General features: G+C 39.1%; 1 protein-coding gene across 2 annotated transcripts in view; it reads left to right on the forward strand.

Moving 5' to 3' along the window:
• dscamb (Down syndrome cell adhesion molecule b) overlaps nt 1–18,640 on the forward strand; it is a 128,429-nt gene that overhangs the window by 61,680 nt on the left and 48,109 nt on the right. For both annotated transcript variants that reach the window (XM_005720578.1, XM_005720579.1), the window contains exon 4: nt 18,399–18,545. In XM_005720578.1, coding sequence (XP_005720635.1) covers nt 18,399–18,545 — 147 coding nt within the window. The remainder of the gene's footprint in view (nt 1–18,398; nt 18,546–18,640) is intronic.

The raw sequence follows: 18,640 nt of genomic DNA on the forward strand, positions 1-18,640 counted from the left end.
TTCCTTCCCACTGTTGCCAAAGTGCTTTCTCATAGGGGGTCATTAGATTATTGGGTTTCTCTCTCTATTTATTAGTGTAGGGTCTACCTTACAATATAAAGCATAACTGTAGTTGTGATTCGGCGCTATATAAATAAAGTTGAGTTGAGCTGAATTGGAAGAAAGGTGAGTTAAGTGACTTTGAATGTTGCATGGGCTAACAGAAAATAGTCTGAAAAAGAGAAAATATCCAGTGAGCAACAGTTCTCTGGGAAAAAATACCTTGTTAATGTCTGAGAGCAGACGAAAATGGCCAGACTGCATCAAAGACAGTAACTCAATTAAGCACTGGTTACGACCAAGATACGCAGAAGAGCATGTCTGAACACATAACACATCAAACCATGAAACAGATGGGCTACAGCAGCAGGACATCACATCAGTTCCCTCTCCTATCAGCTAAGAACAGGAAACCGAGGCTACAATTCACACAGGTTCACCAGAATTGGATAATAAAAGATTGAAACAAATGTTGCCTGGTCTGATGAGTCTAAATTTCTGCTGCTACACTGAGATGGTAGGGCTACACTTTGGCATAAACTACATGAAAGCATGGATCCATCCTGCATGTCATATTTTATAGCACCAAATAACAACAACAGTTTCCTCAAGGTACATAAGTAAAGCCCCTTCAATAACACAGAGAAAACAAAGAAAAACGCCAGCAATTACATGGCCCCCTCATGAGCATGTGCTTTGGTGACAGTGGAAAGGAAAACTCCCTTTTAAGAGGAAGAAACCCTCAGTAGAGCCAGGCTCAGGGAGGAACACATGTGCTGTGAATGGCTGAGGGATGAGGGAAGATGAAGACACGCTGTGGAATAGAGTCAGAGATTAATAAAAACTAATGGTGTATTAACACATATTGAGAAAAAAAAATCACAAACTTGTTTCTTGAAGATTCACTTTACTCAAATAGCCTCCACAGTCACCAGATCCCAATAGAGCACCTCTGGGATGTGATGGAAAGAGAGATTGTCATCATGGATGTGCAGCTGACATATCTGCAGGAACTGCGCGATGCCATCTTTAGTACGGACCTAAATGTCTGGGAAATGTTTCCAGCACCTTGTTGAATCTGTACCATTGAGAATTATGGGAGTTAGCTTGGTACTAGCAAGGTGTTCCTAATAAAGTGGCAAGTGAGTGTATGTATAAATAGAAGAAATACACTTTATATTGAAATGAAATTGAAATTGCTTATTTTTGCAGCTGGAAACACACAGAAGGTGCTCGTCTGTGAAAGGGGTCTGAATTTTGGTCAGACTACAATAACACACCTCGGACTACACGACGTGAAGCTGGATTGAAATCCTGTGTGTCGTGCACCATCATTTTCTTGGCTCTCTAATACACCTGCTGTTCTCTGTTCTTCAGATACTTTAAAAAAATGTCTATACTGGCATCCCTTATCTGCACACACTGACTTTTATTAGTGCTTGCATGTAATATAACAGGCACACATGTACTCGTTCCTACGCCACTCTTCCCTCTTCCGAACATGACTGCGACCTGCTCGCTCAGGTAAATTGGGGCCTGAGGCAAGAATGTAATCCGGGGCATGTTTCTGACCCTTTTACATGCTTCATTGAGCCATTTCTCATAAAGAACAACAGCGCTGAATTGTGAAATGTATTCTGTGGTTGCTCCTGTTGCTTAATATCAAAGCTCCGGCATTATATTTTTGCTAAGGGCCATATCTGTCAAAAGGGAGAGACGTAGTTATGCGGGTTTATTTCCACTTGCCATGTTCTTTAGGCCAGACTTAGCCTAAATTTTTATTTATATTGCTTCATTGTGTTATTGCTCTGTATGGTTTGTCCAGGTATTCATGTAAATGGGTTTTTTTGTGTGAATGAAATCGCGTTTAGCAGCTTTATGTGTTTTTATTAACAAGGTTTACCTATGGAGTGGGTCATCATGCTAAAATGGCACACCGCAAAACAGTGCAACATCAGTTTATATCACAGCTATTATGGACCTTACACTGCATATGTGCTGACCTTTTCAGAAAGCTCTTAAAAGGATAGCCATTGATAATGATATATTTTCCAGTCTTCGCCTAATTTATGACAAATGTTGTCAATACTTTTTGATAGCAAGTCTTTTCTTAGTGAAACAGTCAATATAGAGATTTATATGCTGTTCTTGCGGGCACTTCATGGTACAGAAGACGTAACAGAGGCTAAACCAATGGCACAACTTAATATTTGTGCCAGTAGGATCAGGTGACTTGTCATATTGCCCTAATGTTTCTCCAGGGTACACGCTAAAGTCTGAAAGTCTCTGAGCACACATTTTATTTTAAAAGTTGAGCTGCTCTTGAGGGAAGTCAAGTCACAGCTGAAGCTCCAACTGAACTGGGATGTCAGGTATGCTGAAATAGCTATTAATGTCATCATAGTACAATAAGCTGCAGTCTGTGCAGCACCGCAGCCCCGGCAGCTCCGCTCATGTGGCATTAACCACCTTAGTGAGTGCTCTAAATGAGCAAAGTAGAAATTGCGATCACATTTCGTAATGTCAGTGAAGTGTTTTGATATAGAAAATGAGCAGTTGTGTGTGGATTGCGTCATAGTAAGCTAACATAACCACATACCATACATGCATGTGGGTGCTGCTGCTGCAGCCTCTACAGTCTTCCACAGATTCTTGTTGGAGGACCTGTTGATATGTATCGCAGATCTTGAAACTGACATCAATGGATCTACTACAGCTTTTATTTTTATCACTGGGACTAAACCTCAAATACTGTGAATTAGTTCCAATGCTAGTTCCAGTTTGTCTATTGCCTGCTGTTTGCGTTTCACAGCTCGCTGAACTCAGATGACTGGTCACCAGCAGAGGCTTAGACCTCATTAAAGCACTTTAGCTTTCTCTGTGTAAGTACATTTTGAACAAATTGCTAATGTGTGCTCCTTTAAAAAAAAAAAAAAAAAAAGCTCAGTGAGATGGATTAGAGGGTCATGACCTTGGCTTTGGTTCTCTCCCCTGCAAGTAGCAAGGGTTGAACCCTGTGCCATTAGTACATTTCTTCCTCTTCCTACCCAGCAGACCCGATGTAAGAACAGTGAGTCTTTCAGTTGTGTCTTTGTTATGATCAGGTTTGTATGTTTTCACCATCTAATCGCTGGACTGGCGTGACATTAATGTACTGCAGCTAATAAGCATAATGCATATTTTTCTTGTGGTTTTCTTGCAAATATTTTAGCTTGTGCTACTTATCTGTTCATCGAGTTAATGCCATATTGAAACACTCCATCACATCCAGGTGCACTATGTCTATTTATTATATGCATACGCGCTGTATATATGGCATAGTTGCATGCTTTTGCCTGTGCAAAGCAACCCCAGAAATCGATTACTGAGGAGGCCTGACAGCTCTGCTCGCCGGATGCAGCAGAATACATACTGTAGCAAGGGAGCACCATCAGTTGCCCTGACAACACCAGTGCCTGTCAACACCTCTGTCTTAATAGTGACAAATTGTACTTATTACATCAGCGTTAATTCCCCCCGATCTCCCTCAGATGAAGATACTTAGCCCCGCGCTGATCAAATTGTGTCAGCATAATTACTGGGAACAGAACCCTATTAAAAACCAGGGCCTCAGACGCACTGTCCAGACTCATCCACAGGCCTATCACTCAACATGCATCTCTGCGTAGGATGTAAGGGAGGAGGGGGGGCAGAGGGTGGAGAAAGACAGGGAGATGGGGGATTCAGGGGGATGTGGAGGAAGGGTGGGGGATTGTTATTCTGAGGCAGTTGTATGCACAAAGACTGCTGGAGCTGTTCACCTCGAAATATTTTTTGACTGATGGTTGTGCATCCTTAAAAGAAAGCTCTGACTGAAAACTGAGAAACATTCAGTTTCTTTAACCATTAAGTATAGCTGCAGCTACATGTAGAGGTGTGTTATCAAGAAAACAAAATAATTCACTATCAGATGTTGATTTTTAATGTTGCCAAAATGATTGTTAGTCGTGATGAATATCAGTTGTCGGTAGATCCCCTCAACTCTGCAAAGCATTTAAGGGTCGTTCACCATTTTGCTTTATAATTTACAGTCGCTGCTGTTTTCTCCTCCATCAAGCACCTTGTTGGAGTTGGAGGAAGCCAAAAATTGAGCTAAAACAACTTTTACATTTGTGGGTTTAGTGTTAATTTTAAATAATCATGGTCTATGTACATTTCCTAGTATGTGGCATTGGAAATCTGTTTTTAGTTAAAACAATATTCTTTATCTTAGGAAGCTCTTGGGAAGAGGCACTTTATTGGGAAGTCAGATGAGGAAACATGGGTTTCCCTAGGGTGAGAAGACGTTCAATGTGGACTATACAGAAAATAACTGATTAAAATTAGAAATGTCATTAAAGTGTTAGCCTAGTTTTAAAATAACTGCAATTACCATAAGCAATTTTCACAGCTCTATAGATATGGATTTAGCATCGCTAGTAGCTCAACAGTGAATTAAGTCTCTCTCTCAGCCGGTCCTGAATGGCGCTGGAATGGAATTCACAAATTAGTGTCGTCTGATGGAAATGTGCTAATTGCTGTTGTTAAGCTGCTGCAATAATTAGGTTATGATGGCAGACTGCTACACATGTTGCATGCGCGTACACACACGCACCCAAGCAGCCCCCAAGCCAACATCCCCTCTCCAGCATGGTGGAAATAGAAGGCTAGATTTAATTACTCATTTTACAATCCATCTGTGAGTATAATTTTACAGACATGGAGCCCAGCACAAAGAGCAACAGTTGACAACAGTTCCTCTTGCTGTGGTTTAAAGAAATCTTCTTTTTAACTACAATGCTCTGTGGTGTTGTAAGAGTACACTAGAGGTAAATGATGAGATTAGGCCGCAGGCCATTTGGCTGTGGCATCTTCTAAGATGAAGCAGACAAAGCACAGAGGTAGAAAGATAAACATGGTGTAATATGAGCTGGGATCTTTTCCACAAATGAACATGAGCTTCATAGGAAAGGTTGTTTTTCAGATGAGGTCACTCTGTCCAACGTTGTGTCACCACAACTTTTCACCGTTTATTGCTGCCTGGCTTAGAGCAATGCTCAACGTGATACAGCAAGATTAATACAACGCACTATATGCAATGGGCCAATTTTCTCTAAAATGAAATGATCCATTATCCTAAACTATCATGCAGAAAAACTTTGAGTGAGGGATAGTGATCTCACAGGTTAACAGAGCACCGCCCTGGGAAAACAGACTAACGTCTGACATGTGGAACTCAAATGTTTGTCCAGAAAAATGTATTATAACAGATTTGATGTTTATAAGTTTGTAATTAAGTCTTTCTGAAACCAACACTTGGTCGTGCAGCAGGGTATAAGGAGGCGTTGATTACTGTGTAATTTTTTTTTTACTTTAATTTGATTACTGTCTGTTTTATTAGCTTATTCCTTCTTTTTTGCTTTCTCATGAAACTGTTTGAGTTAGATACAGATATAGAGGTCAATTTTCAGAGTTCTTAGCCATAACTGGTGACCAGCTGGGGAATGTTTGATCATGTATGTTTGATTATAAGTCAGTCCATTTCATGTCTGCACAGCATGCACGCAGCAGTGCAGGTAAATAGTCATGTACTATTAGCTACATGCTAACATGTTATTAGCATGGAAGATCTTTACTCTGAAGTAAAGAGCTCCCATGTAGAACGAGGGGAGACCAGCAGGAAAAAATTTAAACAAAACACCTAATCAGACACTTTAAATCACCCTCACCCTGCTAAACGTGGAAAATTTAAAGAAGCTAGCAAAGTGGCTAAAGCTAATCACAGCAAGCCAAAAGCTAGCTGCCTCAGTTATAATGGTATAAAGATGATATTTATTTTGTTATACAAATGTGTTACACTTGCTTTTGTTTGGTAAGGTGAAGTTGGGTGTATAAGTAATTTATTTTCAGTTAATTATTTGTAACTCTTTCTAATAATATAACACTTTATTTTCACTTATTTAAGTTAAAGAACATCCTGTAACTTACCTGTAACTACAGTTTGGGGAGAAATTTTAAAGTTTAATTTAATTTAATGTAAAGATAAAACTTTGTTTTGAAGAGAAGTTCATTTTTGATTGTATATGCTGTCAGAGAAAAACTCGAATCGTCATTTCTCATTAGCACGTCACACTTACGAAATATCAGGAATCCAAATCAGCCAAGAAAATTGCAATTGATGCATCTCTAGCTAGGAATATTTATTTGATACCTGGTTTAAAGATCAGTAATATTAAATGAAAATTCCATCACATATTACAGTACAGCATAATGAAGCAGGCGAACTGAAAAACACGACTCATTTTGTACTTGTGGTTATTGTCTCTGGAAAAGACTGGTAAATATGTCTATTCTCCTTCATTGCTGAAATATCTCCTTAAACCTGCTGCTGTCCTGACGTTCTTCAATACACTTGCTTATCAACCTGCTGTTTAATAGCTCTGGGCTTCAACAGCGATTACTGGATCGCTAACATCATCAAAGACATCAGCACCCACCAGACTCTTTAACCTTGGAGACCTGACTCTCTTTTTCAGCAGTTTCTGTGATATGTGTCTGCCTAAGTGTATGCTGGTAGCCTAGCTCAGCAAGGTGCTATACATTAATGTAGAATTAATTCTACACCATGCATTCTTGTACAAAGGTGCCCACCTGTCACAAACCAGTTCTTGCGCCATCACTGTAATATGATACTATACTGTATGTGGCTTTGGACTTTAGATAAGTACATTTCCTGTAGTAATACTGAAACAGTAACAGTTTTCTTTGTGACTGAATGTGTTTAAATAATCACACAGTCCTTCAGCCAGTCGACACAAATTAGTACCCTATTTGGTTTATGTTGGGTTTTATTTTGTTTTTGTACTGATTTTACATTCATTTTCCCATTTTGTTAAGTTTAAGAGAATACTTTTTGGGGGGTTTAAATGCAAATTTTTCATAATGGAAAGCACATGTTAAAAGGCAAACTTTTCACATCTGCAACAAGTTTCTTAAATGTGTCCTGCTCCAGCAACATTTCCAGCAGAGAACTTTTGCCTACAGTTTGCATTTCAGATATTGAGGTACTCACGTTAAACTCTTTGTCTAACCTGTACTTTGTAAAATGACACTAAAAGGATACCCACGGTGTGAAGCTTGGTCCTGAATAAGTATCTGCATCTTAGGGGTTGAGAATAAGAATGTGACTTTTTACAAACCAAAAAATTGAGTAGGATAGTAGGAACGTCTGTGGTCACTGATGATTACTACTTGTGGTAGTTAGTGCCCAGTAAAGCACACTAGTCTGGTGACTGTTGTAGTCTTTAAAGAGCAGTGTTGGGCAAGTTACTTTGAAAAAGTAATTAGTTATAGTTACTAGTAACTTATTTGAAAAAGTAACTGAGTTAGTAACTGAGTTACAATATTCTGAAAGTAATTAATTACTTGAAAAGTAACTATTGCGTTACATTAAAAAAATGTTTAACCCTCCTGGGTCCAGGGTATAATTGGCCATTTTTAACTACTTTTGATTTTCCCTCCACATTTCACCTTTAAAAACACCTAAATACCCTGTTTGGTATCATCCTTTTCAGCACAACCTCACGTGTCTGAATTTACAGTTATGTTTTCATTTTGACATACTGTATTAACACAATTGATCTAAAATCAGAAAAAAACATAAAATAAGAGTAGAATTTTTTACTGTAACAACCACAAACATGTTTAATGAATCATATTGCATAACTTTAAATGCAAATATAAATTGTCATATGCACAAGTTTTGCAAACAACAAAGTTATTTGCATTCATTTACCTTTTACCTTGATTTTTTTAAATAACCATTCAAACTATTTACAGAACAATCAGCTGTTCTGCATTCAATAAGATGCCACACAAATTATTTGTGCCACTCCAAAAAAAAAAAAACTCCACTAAAAAGGAGAACATCACAGCCTGATACCTGCAGGTCTGACAGCAGCAGGTGTGTCACTCCTTTTTCTACCTGGAGACAGCAGTCGCCTCATTGTTCTGACACACAACACAAAACTATCCACAACACTACACACTAACTACACAAGACAACACATTAACTACACACTCCAAACACGCTAAACATCACAAATCTCTCACATCTCAAAACTCGCTCTCTCTCTTTTTCTACAGTCTCTCTCTCTCTCGCAGTCACTCGTTTTTCCTTTTTTTGCTCATAAGCAGAGAGTGCTTGCTAGCGCTGTCCTTAGGCAGTAAACGTGACAAAACTAGGAAAACGCCACGTATATATTGTTTATCATGACTCTGGTTTTACGTGGCCTATCAACACAATTTAAAAACTGGTATTTATCACCTTGTTGCTTTGTCTTTAAGTGGTCTTACCACGACTACTTTATTCTTCCTCAGTCAAACAGCAGCACTCATGCGATTTTTTTGCCCCCTTAGCTCCAGGTGTGCCAAAAAGTGATCGTCTGCCAGAAAGTGATTACCGTCCGCGGGAGCGTGCGCAGCTGCTTAAAGCTGTAGTGCCCAGATTGCTTACAGCTACTTCTGTGCAACTGATATAAGATGCGGTAAGCTGAACACAGTTTCAACCGTCTGTTTGTTGAAAAATAGTAACGGACCATTAGTAACTGTAACGGCGTTGCAGTAATTAGTTAGATTAAACGTTACTGAAAAAAAGTAACGCCGTTACTTGTAACGCCGTTATTCCCATCACTGTTAAAAAGTAAACTGGAAATACATCACAGTGATGGATTTCATTACTTTTTAGTTCATGATCCACTTACCATTAAGTTACTCTCTCAGACCCCCACCCCCAAAAAGTGAAAACAGAAAGAAAACCTTGAAATTGGAGAATTGTTACCCCATAATGATTGGTGTGAAAAAAAGATGCTGAGTCACAAAGGCTGAGTCATACAGATTACAGCATCTGTGATACACAATAGCCTTATGAAATATCTCCAGCATAAAAGAAAAACCTGGTTGTGATTGCGTGGTAGAAATCTCAAGAACTCCTCAGTCTAAAGGTAAAGTTTGTTGGTGCGTTAAGAGATGCAAGTTAAAATAAATAAAAGCTGTATAAAATGCAACACAGTAAACTTCCCCATCTTTTCTTTGAAAGTGTTACTACCATCAAATTCAAACTGAGCATCTATTCCAGAAAAAGACCTGATTAGTCTGGTTTTTTTTAATTTTTATAATTAAACATAGACTTTAAATGATTTGCAAGTCACAGCCTTCTGTTTTCATTCATTTTTTATAAAGTGTCCTAACTCTTCTGGAAACAGGCTACAGCTTCTGCTCACTAGATATTCTGTCTACTAGCTGATACTGTACCTCACACTACAAAAGCAGTCTGACCAGTACTGAGACCTGAGCACCACGCTGAAACGGGGTGCACAAGAGTACATGATTTATTAAAGTGACATCCTTCACTCGTTCGGTTGTTTATTAAATATGAATTGTTCGTCTTGTGACAGTTGGACATTTTTTGCATGAATTATGATGCGCAAATTATTCATGATAAATGAAAAGCCATCTTTAATTCACAACAATGTTGGTATGACGCTAAAAGTCACTGCATCTCACTCTGTAAATATCTTCAATTTGGAAATATTTTTTTCAAAAACTAAAGAAAAATGATAACATATAGTATTTTAGTGTTATTGCACCCACATTAGCTTTTAATGATGTTAATGGTGTTTTGTTGTAGCTGCAACACTAGATGCAGAAAATATACACTGTGACACTTTGACACATTTCTTGTTAATGTTTCGGTGTATGAGTTATTCTTTTGGCACACATGATTGATATAATTATTAGCATTTATTCTATGAATGATCTGATAAAAAATACATGATTTTATTCTCAAATATTATTCCAAACCTGCAAAACAAATGTTCACCTCTTGATGGACGTTTAGCAATTTAAATATGTAAAAGCTTTTGTAGGTCAGTGTCTTGGTAAAGGTAGGTGTTTTCTTGATGTGGGCGTTTGAGACTGCAGGTTTCATTGCAGTGTTCTGACACAGCCAGCCACTGTTTTAGCATTCAGCACACAGAGGGAGAGCCAGGAGAGGAGGAGAAAGAGAGAGACCAAGCGCTAGAGAGTGAAGAAGCAGGAGAGGAAGTAGAATGAGCCAAACAGGAACACAGAGGTTTTTGAGGCTGAATAAGAGACAGAGAGTCTCTTAGTATTCCAGCTCTGATGCCAAAACTTTTGACTGAATCAAGGATGCTTTCTTCACTCGGGCTTCAATGGCAGCTCTGTCATTTACTTGTATTCCTTGAATCTTTTCACACTGCAGGTGCATCGAGAGAAAGACATTTTTATAGGTGACTTTTACAGGTGCTGAAGATTTGTCCTGATTTTAGTGTTAGCTTCAGTATTTGCATTTGCTTTTCATCCACTGAAAGTCTCCATTCTTGCTCCCCCCCACCCCCCCCACCCCCCTCTAAACAATTGTTTTGAGCTTTTTGAGCAATTTTCTTCTGCCATGGAAAAAAACACCCCACACTGATTGGCCAGGTGATAGCACTATAAAAACAGCTTTATATTTTAACTGCTACCTCATAAGAAATATGATGTAGAATTGATTTTTGTCTTCAGTTTTCCAGCCTTGAGACAAATCCACTGCACATTGTGTATTTTATAACTGTTTTCTCACCTCTTAGACTTTTATTCAAAAACCCATTTTCTTTGTTTTCCCCCACCATTACACGCTGCCTACTTAACCGCAAGTTTTAAGGTTGGACTTTTGTTTTGCTGTGACTCAGAAGACATTCAAACTAGCCATACGTACATGTTTGCATGAGATTAAGTGCCTTAAATCATTGCATATTTAGATGTAAAATATACACGGAAGTTACAGATACAACTGGATGGAGTCTTTTCCACAACATATGTGATGGAATGTTGTGGTATTCCTGTGTCCACACAGGAACTGATTTAAAGTGATGAGTGCCATAGAAAGTCAATGACATTTGGTGACTTTGAGCAACTGCAGGCATGAAAAACATGAACAAAAAGTCTGGCAATGCAAACTAGTCCCAAAAGTCAAACTCTTCTTAACTTTTGTGCAATTAAAGAAAGTACCAATAATACAAAATAATACTGTTTATTGAGATATGCCATTCGGACGCTCGAATGTCCACTAGTGGCCAGCTGTCAGCAAACCATTTCCTCTGTGTGGCCTTCGGTTTGTATGACATAATGTTAGAAATATAGCCTAGACTATGCCAAGAACTTGGTGAGATGAATATGAGGTAAATGCGAGTGACCACAACTGGAGACTAGTAGGTCTGCGGGCGGCCAACCATCAGCTTCAACGCGACCCATGACAAGCAAGACTCTACAGGTGTGGAGGCGGCTTTATTCATGTATCTATCCCCATGGTTACCATGACTTACAAAGATTGACTGTTATCTGAACAGTTCAGAAACGGCACACAGACTTGGTAGTAGTTATGTTGTTTTAGTTGCTCTCAAAACTAGTGTTGAAAATTTTGGTATGGCTCTGAATTAGTTAACACAACAAAACACACCATTCGTTTTTCAGTATTTTTAAACTGGATTCTTTGGAGACCTGGAATGTAAATGTGCAGGGATCAGTTGGAACTCAACATATTTTCCATATTGACCATAATAGACTGGTAATTTAGTCAGCAGCAGGATTTGAAGGTCAGCTTTGTCACCCAACCCACACAAAGCAGCAACCGGACAAATGCATCACAGTTTGTTTTAACTGAATGTACGGTTAAGGTAGTGTGGGGTGTTTTTTTTTGTTTTTATACTTCAATTTTTGGTTGAGCTCAGTGAATTACGCCTCACTACACACTATACCTCCAGAGGACTAATTCACTTAATTCCTTTCACTTCCACCAGATTATGCAGCCTGTAGTAACCCACATAGCTCATGCTGTAATGTACTTACTGCTACTCCTCACAGTAGAGGAGCCTATTTGGTGTCATATGCACAATATATGAATCATGATTACTGTTTGTCCCTTTCCAGGTAACATACATTTATTCTTATTCTCATATTCAGTTTCATTTGAGGGTTTCAGTTTAGTTTAGTGAACCTGTAACACTTTCAAAGCACGGCTGTTATACAGTTCATTAGTAGCCAGATAGTCCGAGAAGCAGATTAACAACAAACATTTTCCTGGTTTCCTGCAGGATGGTCACAGCACTGATTTCAGTTTCTCTTTGTGTAGCCGTGCTGCCCCGAGGAGCTCTGCGGTGGAAAGTTCAGTCCTGCGGTCTGACCTCAATCAGCTTAGATTAAAGCTCTGATCCAACGTCTGGCCCCCCTGCGACTTGTTTCCCGATGCAGCATAACCCCGACTCTGAAATTAGTCTCAGAATGCAACTCTCGCTTCTCACCACCGCTGGGTGGGCAATGCATTATATTCCCCGTAATGTTTTTCTGTTGCAGTGGCACAAGATTGTACCACAGTATCTGCTCTAAGAAACAAAGTAAACCGTGTTAGAGGAGAGAGGAGCGTTTGACTGCATCTTTTCGAACACGTGTGGCGCACTGTAAGGCTTTGATGAGACAGATGTTTTAATTTTAATTTAATGTCTGAAAAGTGACACAGGAGAGTTGAAGTGGGCCATGAAGGTACCACACAGAGCCAGAACATTCATAAGCTCATTTATCATCTCTGCGTCTCTGCTGACCCGACTAGAACTGGGTCCCTCCTCGCTGTGTCTGACTCACAGTTTACTCAGAGCCGGTCCCACCTTCCTCTTTAAACAATAACAACACTGACTCACCGGCGCAACCTTTATGGAAGCGAACACCCTTTACTAAACATTTTTAACCTTTCGCACTCAAGCAGCGTCATATACATAATGTAGTATCAACGTCAGTGCGACATTAGCAGGGTTTTATTGGCAGCATGTCGGTTATCTCAGCCACTTCCGTTCACACTGGTCCGCTGATGTTGATTGGTGCATAAAAACGCTGGTGGCTTGTCACCGAAATGCAGATTGTCAGCTAAGATCTGACCGACTTGGCTCTCATTTAAATCGCAGCAACTTCAGAGCGTCTGTTGGCAGCGAGGATGCTGTGACACTAGTTCATCTGTACGTCGAGGCTTATTTAGCCTGCTGAGAGTGAGAGCCCGCTGTTCCTATTAGATTCTGTCTCTGGCAAAGTGGGGATGATTAGATAAAGTGTGTCTGGTGGAGTGGAGCTCTTTTTACTTTACAGTAGCAGTGCCTGCAAATGAATGGAGAGAAAGACTCCACTCTCTGACAATAACACCCAAATCTCCACCGAATGTTTTTTAATGCATCTTGCAGCCGAGGCCTCGGTCGCTCTCGCTCAATTAACCCATAGCAGTTTATGTGCTATACACTACGTCTTCACCAGTTTCCAATTTTTACATTTAACTTTTAAACGGCCGTAATTTCTTGCTGACGTTGAACAGAAATTACTCCTAAAAGCCAACGCTGCGAGCGAATTAAAGAGGAGCAGGTTGTGGAGAAGAAATACAATACAGTGCAGTACAATTCAATACAATAGCTCTCATTCTGAATCCCCTCCCTACTGTAGTGTCCCCTTCATTCTGTCATAACACAATAACTGAGCTCTGACGTCTTAAAAGGCATTGCAGGAGCATAGAGGTGCTTGAAGAGAAAATTGCAGCAGCTCACAGCGGCTGGAGTGAAATACCATTTTGTCTCACTCAAGATGGATTCCACAGTGAGATTTCAGACGACCAGTACAGAATCAAAATGGAGAAGCCAGAAGGGAGGAGAGGGAAAAAGGGAAGGAGGCAGTGTGTGTGTGTGTGTGTAGTGGACAGCTTTGGAGGAGATGTTTGAATTGAGTTTTTGCTGCTGCATTGTTGTAATATGGTTTCTAGGATTTTACAAGTACACTCTTACATATATTTTTATTAAAAGCAGCCAGCAAAAAGTGATCGGTATGTGAAGTAAAGGTACACACATCAGATAAATGAGAACTGCCGCTACAGCTGCGTACAAAACCAGTGAAAATGGAGCTGAAAAGAGAAGGCGATGATGAAAAACAGCGTTGTTTTTCTCGCATCTGGCCTCCTCGACCTCTGAGAAGATTTCCTTTTACCAATTGTCTTGCTCGCTGGCGTGCATGCATGGCTGCCGGCATCCACACACACACACAGTCACACCCTCTCTCGCTCTCTTTATAGATTCCACTTGCTGGTTGCCCATCTAACAGCCCTGTATGTAAAACCCGCGAAACCCCTTCAGGACATCAAATCCGTGGAATCTGTTGTCGGTTCTATCTAGGTCAATGCTTACAATAGCTGAGCAGTTTTGTTTTGCTTCTCTCGCCTCTCTCTGTATTCCTCCTGTTTGCTTTTACCCCACAAGGTTGATTTTCCTCTGCCTGTGCAAACATCTAAAATGCATATAAGATGTAAGCATATTAAGCACGCTTTGCTTCCTTCATACATATTAGTCTCCGGTGGAATATTAAAACATGTAGCGGTTTGATGTTAGCATTAGTGTATAATCTAAGATTAGGTTAAGTTCACTCACCACCTCCCCACTCACTGTTTTTGTAGCTAATTGGTTCTGTCTGGTAACACTGTAGCTCATCGTGGCGCTGCGGCCAACCACTGCACCAAATGTAGGAGAGAGATCGGGATTACATTGTGACATACATTTTTTTTTTCTATAATTTTCTCTGATTTTCTGGGGGATGTTGTTAGGCGAGGGACGTCACATCTAATTTACAAACCTACATAGGAAAAAGAAACCTTTGCACCTACTCGGATTTTGAAATCTGTTTGGACATTTTGACCTAAACACAATAATAAATATTAAAATTCTTCACTCAAAAACTATTTTTTAAAAAAGAAAAAACATTACAGTCCTTAGTTTTTTGGTTTGTTTGTTCTTTTTATTGATTTTTTTTCTTTAAAGCACGTCAATAGATATAGTTAATAGGATGTTTAACAATAGACCCACAGCTCCTACCTTTCAGTTTATATGAGTTAACCACTGCTGGTCTCCTTTAGATATCATATGTAATGCAAATTAAATATGCAGAGAAATGTTTCGCTAATAAAAACAGTCAAATGCATTCAGGAAATAATGCAAAACATATATTAAAAATGAAAAAAACTACAGTATGCCTTAAGAAAATAGGAGGGTGTACAGATCTTACTGTAAGTTGTTATATTTTTCTGTCTTCTAATTTGTTTTTACTTTTATCTCATTCATTTGTTAAGTTGTTTAAATGTTTAGTTTTGCTAGGGTTTTATTAGTTTCAGTGTTAGTTTGTCTTTTCAATCATCATTGTATGGGCATACCATTTTTAAAGGTCTTGTTTTTATTTTAGTTAACAACATATTTTTTAATGTCTAATTTTAGTTTTTAGTTTAGTTTCAGTTGACACTACTCAGCTTGAATCAGAGTAATCCAGACTTAAACCACTTGGTGTAATTGGAGGTTTCTCTTCCTTTTGATAATGATGGAAGAATGTACTATGGCTTGTACATTCATATCCAAGCCACTGACTTTCATTTTTTTTTGATACAGTTTATCTGTCAATCTATGTTTTTCTTGTGAGGGATGTTGCTGCACATGAACGTTGTGCTTATTTTCAACCAAACTAAACATACAGGGGAAACAAGAAACCTCCTTGAGGAAAAAATCCCTCATGAAACATGTCACTCTTAAAAATAGCTGCACATTAACATATTATAACCTTGTTATTGTCGAAAACTTGCTTCACAAGCAGATAGCCAAATATTTGCACAGTAAGGTGATGACACAGAGTACACACTCCAGGCCATAAACGCTTCGGCACATTCAGTGACAAATAAATTCCAGTGCACAACCATGTTTTTGAGTATGCACTGTTGGTTATCTTGTCCACAATGTCCTCTTAGCATGATTTCTTTTTCAATTCGTTTACCACCACTCTACATGTGTCAACTTTTAGCTTTTTTCTGTTGTTTTATTGGTTTAGCAGGGGTTTACATCTAGTGCAGAATCCTCTGAGTTTCTTGTCATGAAGTTGTTATTTGATCTTTAACTAGGAAACATGTGCTTACATCTGCGTCCTGGAGAGAATGCTTTACCTGCTGTGCGGTGGTGGAGGGACTTCTCTTTACCATGCAAATGATTTAGCTGTCAGAAGACTTCTGCTGAGCCCATTATCTGTTTTTATCTGTGCAAAGTTCCTTTTGTGTTTTTGAATGAAATGTTGATGTTAGCTAACCAAGTGCCTTTGGTATTTAATCCCACTGTTTTAATTAATTTTTAAAAATCTTTTTACTAGTCATACACACAGAGTCATTACAGTCAGCAGTAACTGACAGCTTTCAATGAAACAGTTGGCTTTGAGGTTGGTTTGAGCTTTTTTGTGGTACAACTAACAGGCAAACAAACAGCAGCTGACCAGAAACCTTTGCTCTCTGAATATCTTCTATCATCTGCAGTATATAATTTGATTAAAAGTTTTAAAGAATCTGGAGAAAAAACCCAAAAGTCAAGTCTTCAATGCCGCATTGCATTAAAACAGTCATGAGTCTTCCAGAAAGTTCACGGTGCCATTCAGAAATGCAGGTTAGAAGTCTGTCTAAAAATGAGCTGGAAGTGAACAGAAACGCTGGCCTCCTCTTTGGGCCACAGTTCATTTAAAATGGACTGAGCCAATGGGGAGCGCTGTTACTGGTCAGAAAAATCTAAATTATGGGATTTTGATTTTTGGGAAACATAGATGTCATGTCACCCAGACAGAGGAGTGGGACGATCTTGCTTGTTATCAGCATTCAGTCCAGAAGCCTGCATCTCTAATGGTGTTAGTGTGACTTAGTTCTTTTTAATCTTGAACATCTGGAAAAGGCAGCATCAATTTTGAAATATACATACAGGTTTTAGAGCAACAAATGCTCCTATCCAGATGACGTCTTCTTCAGAGAAGGCCTTGCATATTTCAGTAAGACAATGCTAAATCACAGCTGAACTGCACTGTCTGCAGTCCAGGCGGTCACCATTTGAAACTGTCTGGAGCATCATGAAATTAAAAATACAACAAAGAAGACCCAGGACTGTTCAGCAGCTAGAATCCTCTATCAAACAACATTCCCATCTCCCATTGGTCCAGCAGGTGGACTCCTCATTTGCCAGAAGTTTATGAACTGTTGATGCCGCACAGTCGTAAACACGGCTCTGTCCCAACTTTCTACACATGTGGCTACCATCAAATTTAAAATGAGCACATCATTTTCCCTAAAATTGTGCACTGACTCCATTTAAAGATTTGATATATTTTATATGCTCTACTGTGAATAAAATGTGGGTTTGTAAGATTTTCAAAGAATTGCATTTTGTTTTGTTTTTTTATTTTATTTCTTCTTATATACACAGCGTTCCTACTTTTTAAGAATTGAGATTGTACTTTTAAATGGTGCTGCAATTTGTGCACCATGGGGAATTTCATAAATTCATTTTTTGTGCAGTAATATCAAGTATATGTTCAAATTAAAGCTTGATCTGGCTAACAAACAAAAATGCCAAATACCTTTTTTTGGACTCTTAGTATAGCTTATAGTTCTATTTGGGTTCACTTTATATCTTATATTTATGTGGAGGAAAGAAAAGTAGACTAGAGTGCCAAAAAGGATTTAAAAAAATCGAACGGGTACCGCTGCAGCTTTGCAACCTCGTGATGGCACAGTACGATATTTTTCTTCTCGACCCGGTCGTCATCACCTATTGCTGTTGTAGGACTCTCTCTAGCCCGAAAGGCTTCCTGTGCTATCTCTGTCGTAGCATACCCACCACTGCACAGAGAAGACAATATCCTGTAAATTGCTTTTTCAATCAGTTTTGACGTCAATCTGCTCCCATAGGACTGTGGGCATCCACGTGATGGCTGTGAGGAAGGTTTCTTTCCTTATGGATGGTGACAACCCCACTCAACCTCGTTTGATCTGCAGAATTAACATAATATTACCGTACTTACAGAACTGCCTGTGACAGCATAAGAGGGATTGGTTTTCTGTAACAGACTATGGCGCCAGTGAGGCTACTGCAACAGCACAAAGACAAGACAATAAAAGCTGTTAAAGGTTAAGGACTCGTATAATAAACACGATATGTGGACTGAGTTTTTAATTTGTATATTTTGTACATGATTAATTCAATATTTATAGCAGTTACAGCATCATTTAAGATGATATTTCTTGTGGTGTGTATTTATATGTGACATCTGTGACATTAGAAATTCATTAGCACCCTATGGAGGAAGAGAGAAAATCTCTCAGTGGTGCTGGAGTGAATGCATTTTCTTTATATTGTAAAAGCTGTTGTGATGCTATAAGACAACCACACAACTGCTTTCTTTCTTATCTTCGTCAGGACAAAGATATCTCATCACATCCACGGGAGCCTTGTATATTTTGGACGTCCTGCCTGAGGATGGCCTGAATAACTATCGCTGCACCACGCGTCACCGCTACACCGGTGAAACTCGCCAGAGCAACAGTGCACGTCTCATTGTGTCGGGTCAGTACTGCATTTAAAGATAACACTTAGTCAGAAGTTACAAATATATATGCGCTTTTCATATTTGATACTGGGATCATCCCTACAGGGAGTGC

Source organism: Pundamilia nyererei, unplaced genomic scaffold, assembly GCF_000239375.1.
Source record: "Pundamilia nyererei isolate P.nyererei 1_Seehausen unplaced genomic scaffold, PunNye1.0 scaffold00003, whole genome shotgun sequence".
NCBI lineage: Eukaryota > Metazoa > Chordata > Actinopteri > Cichliformes > Cichlidae > Pundamilia > Pundamilia nyererei.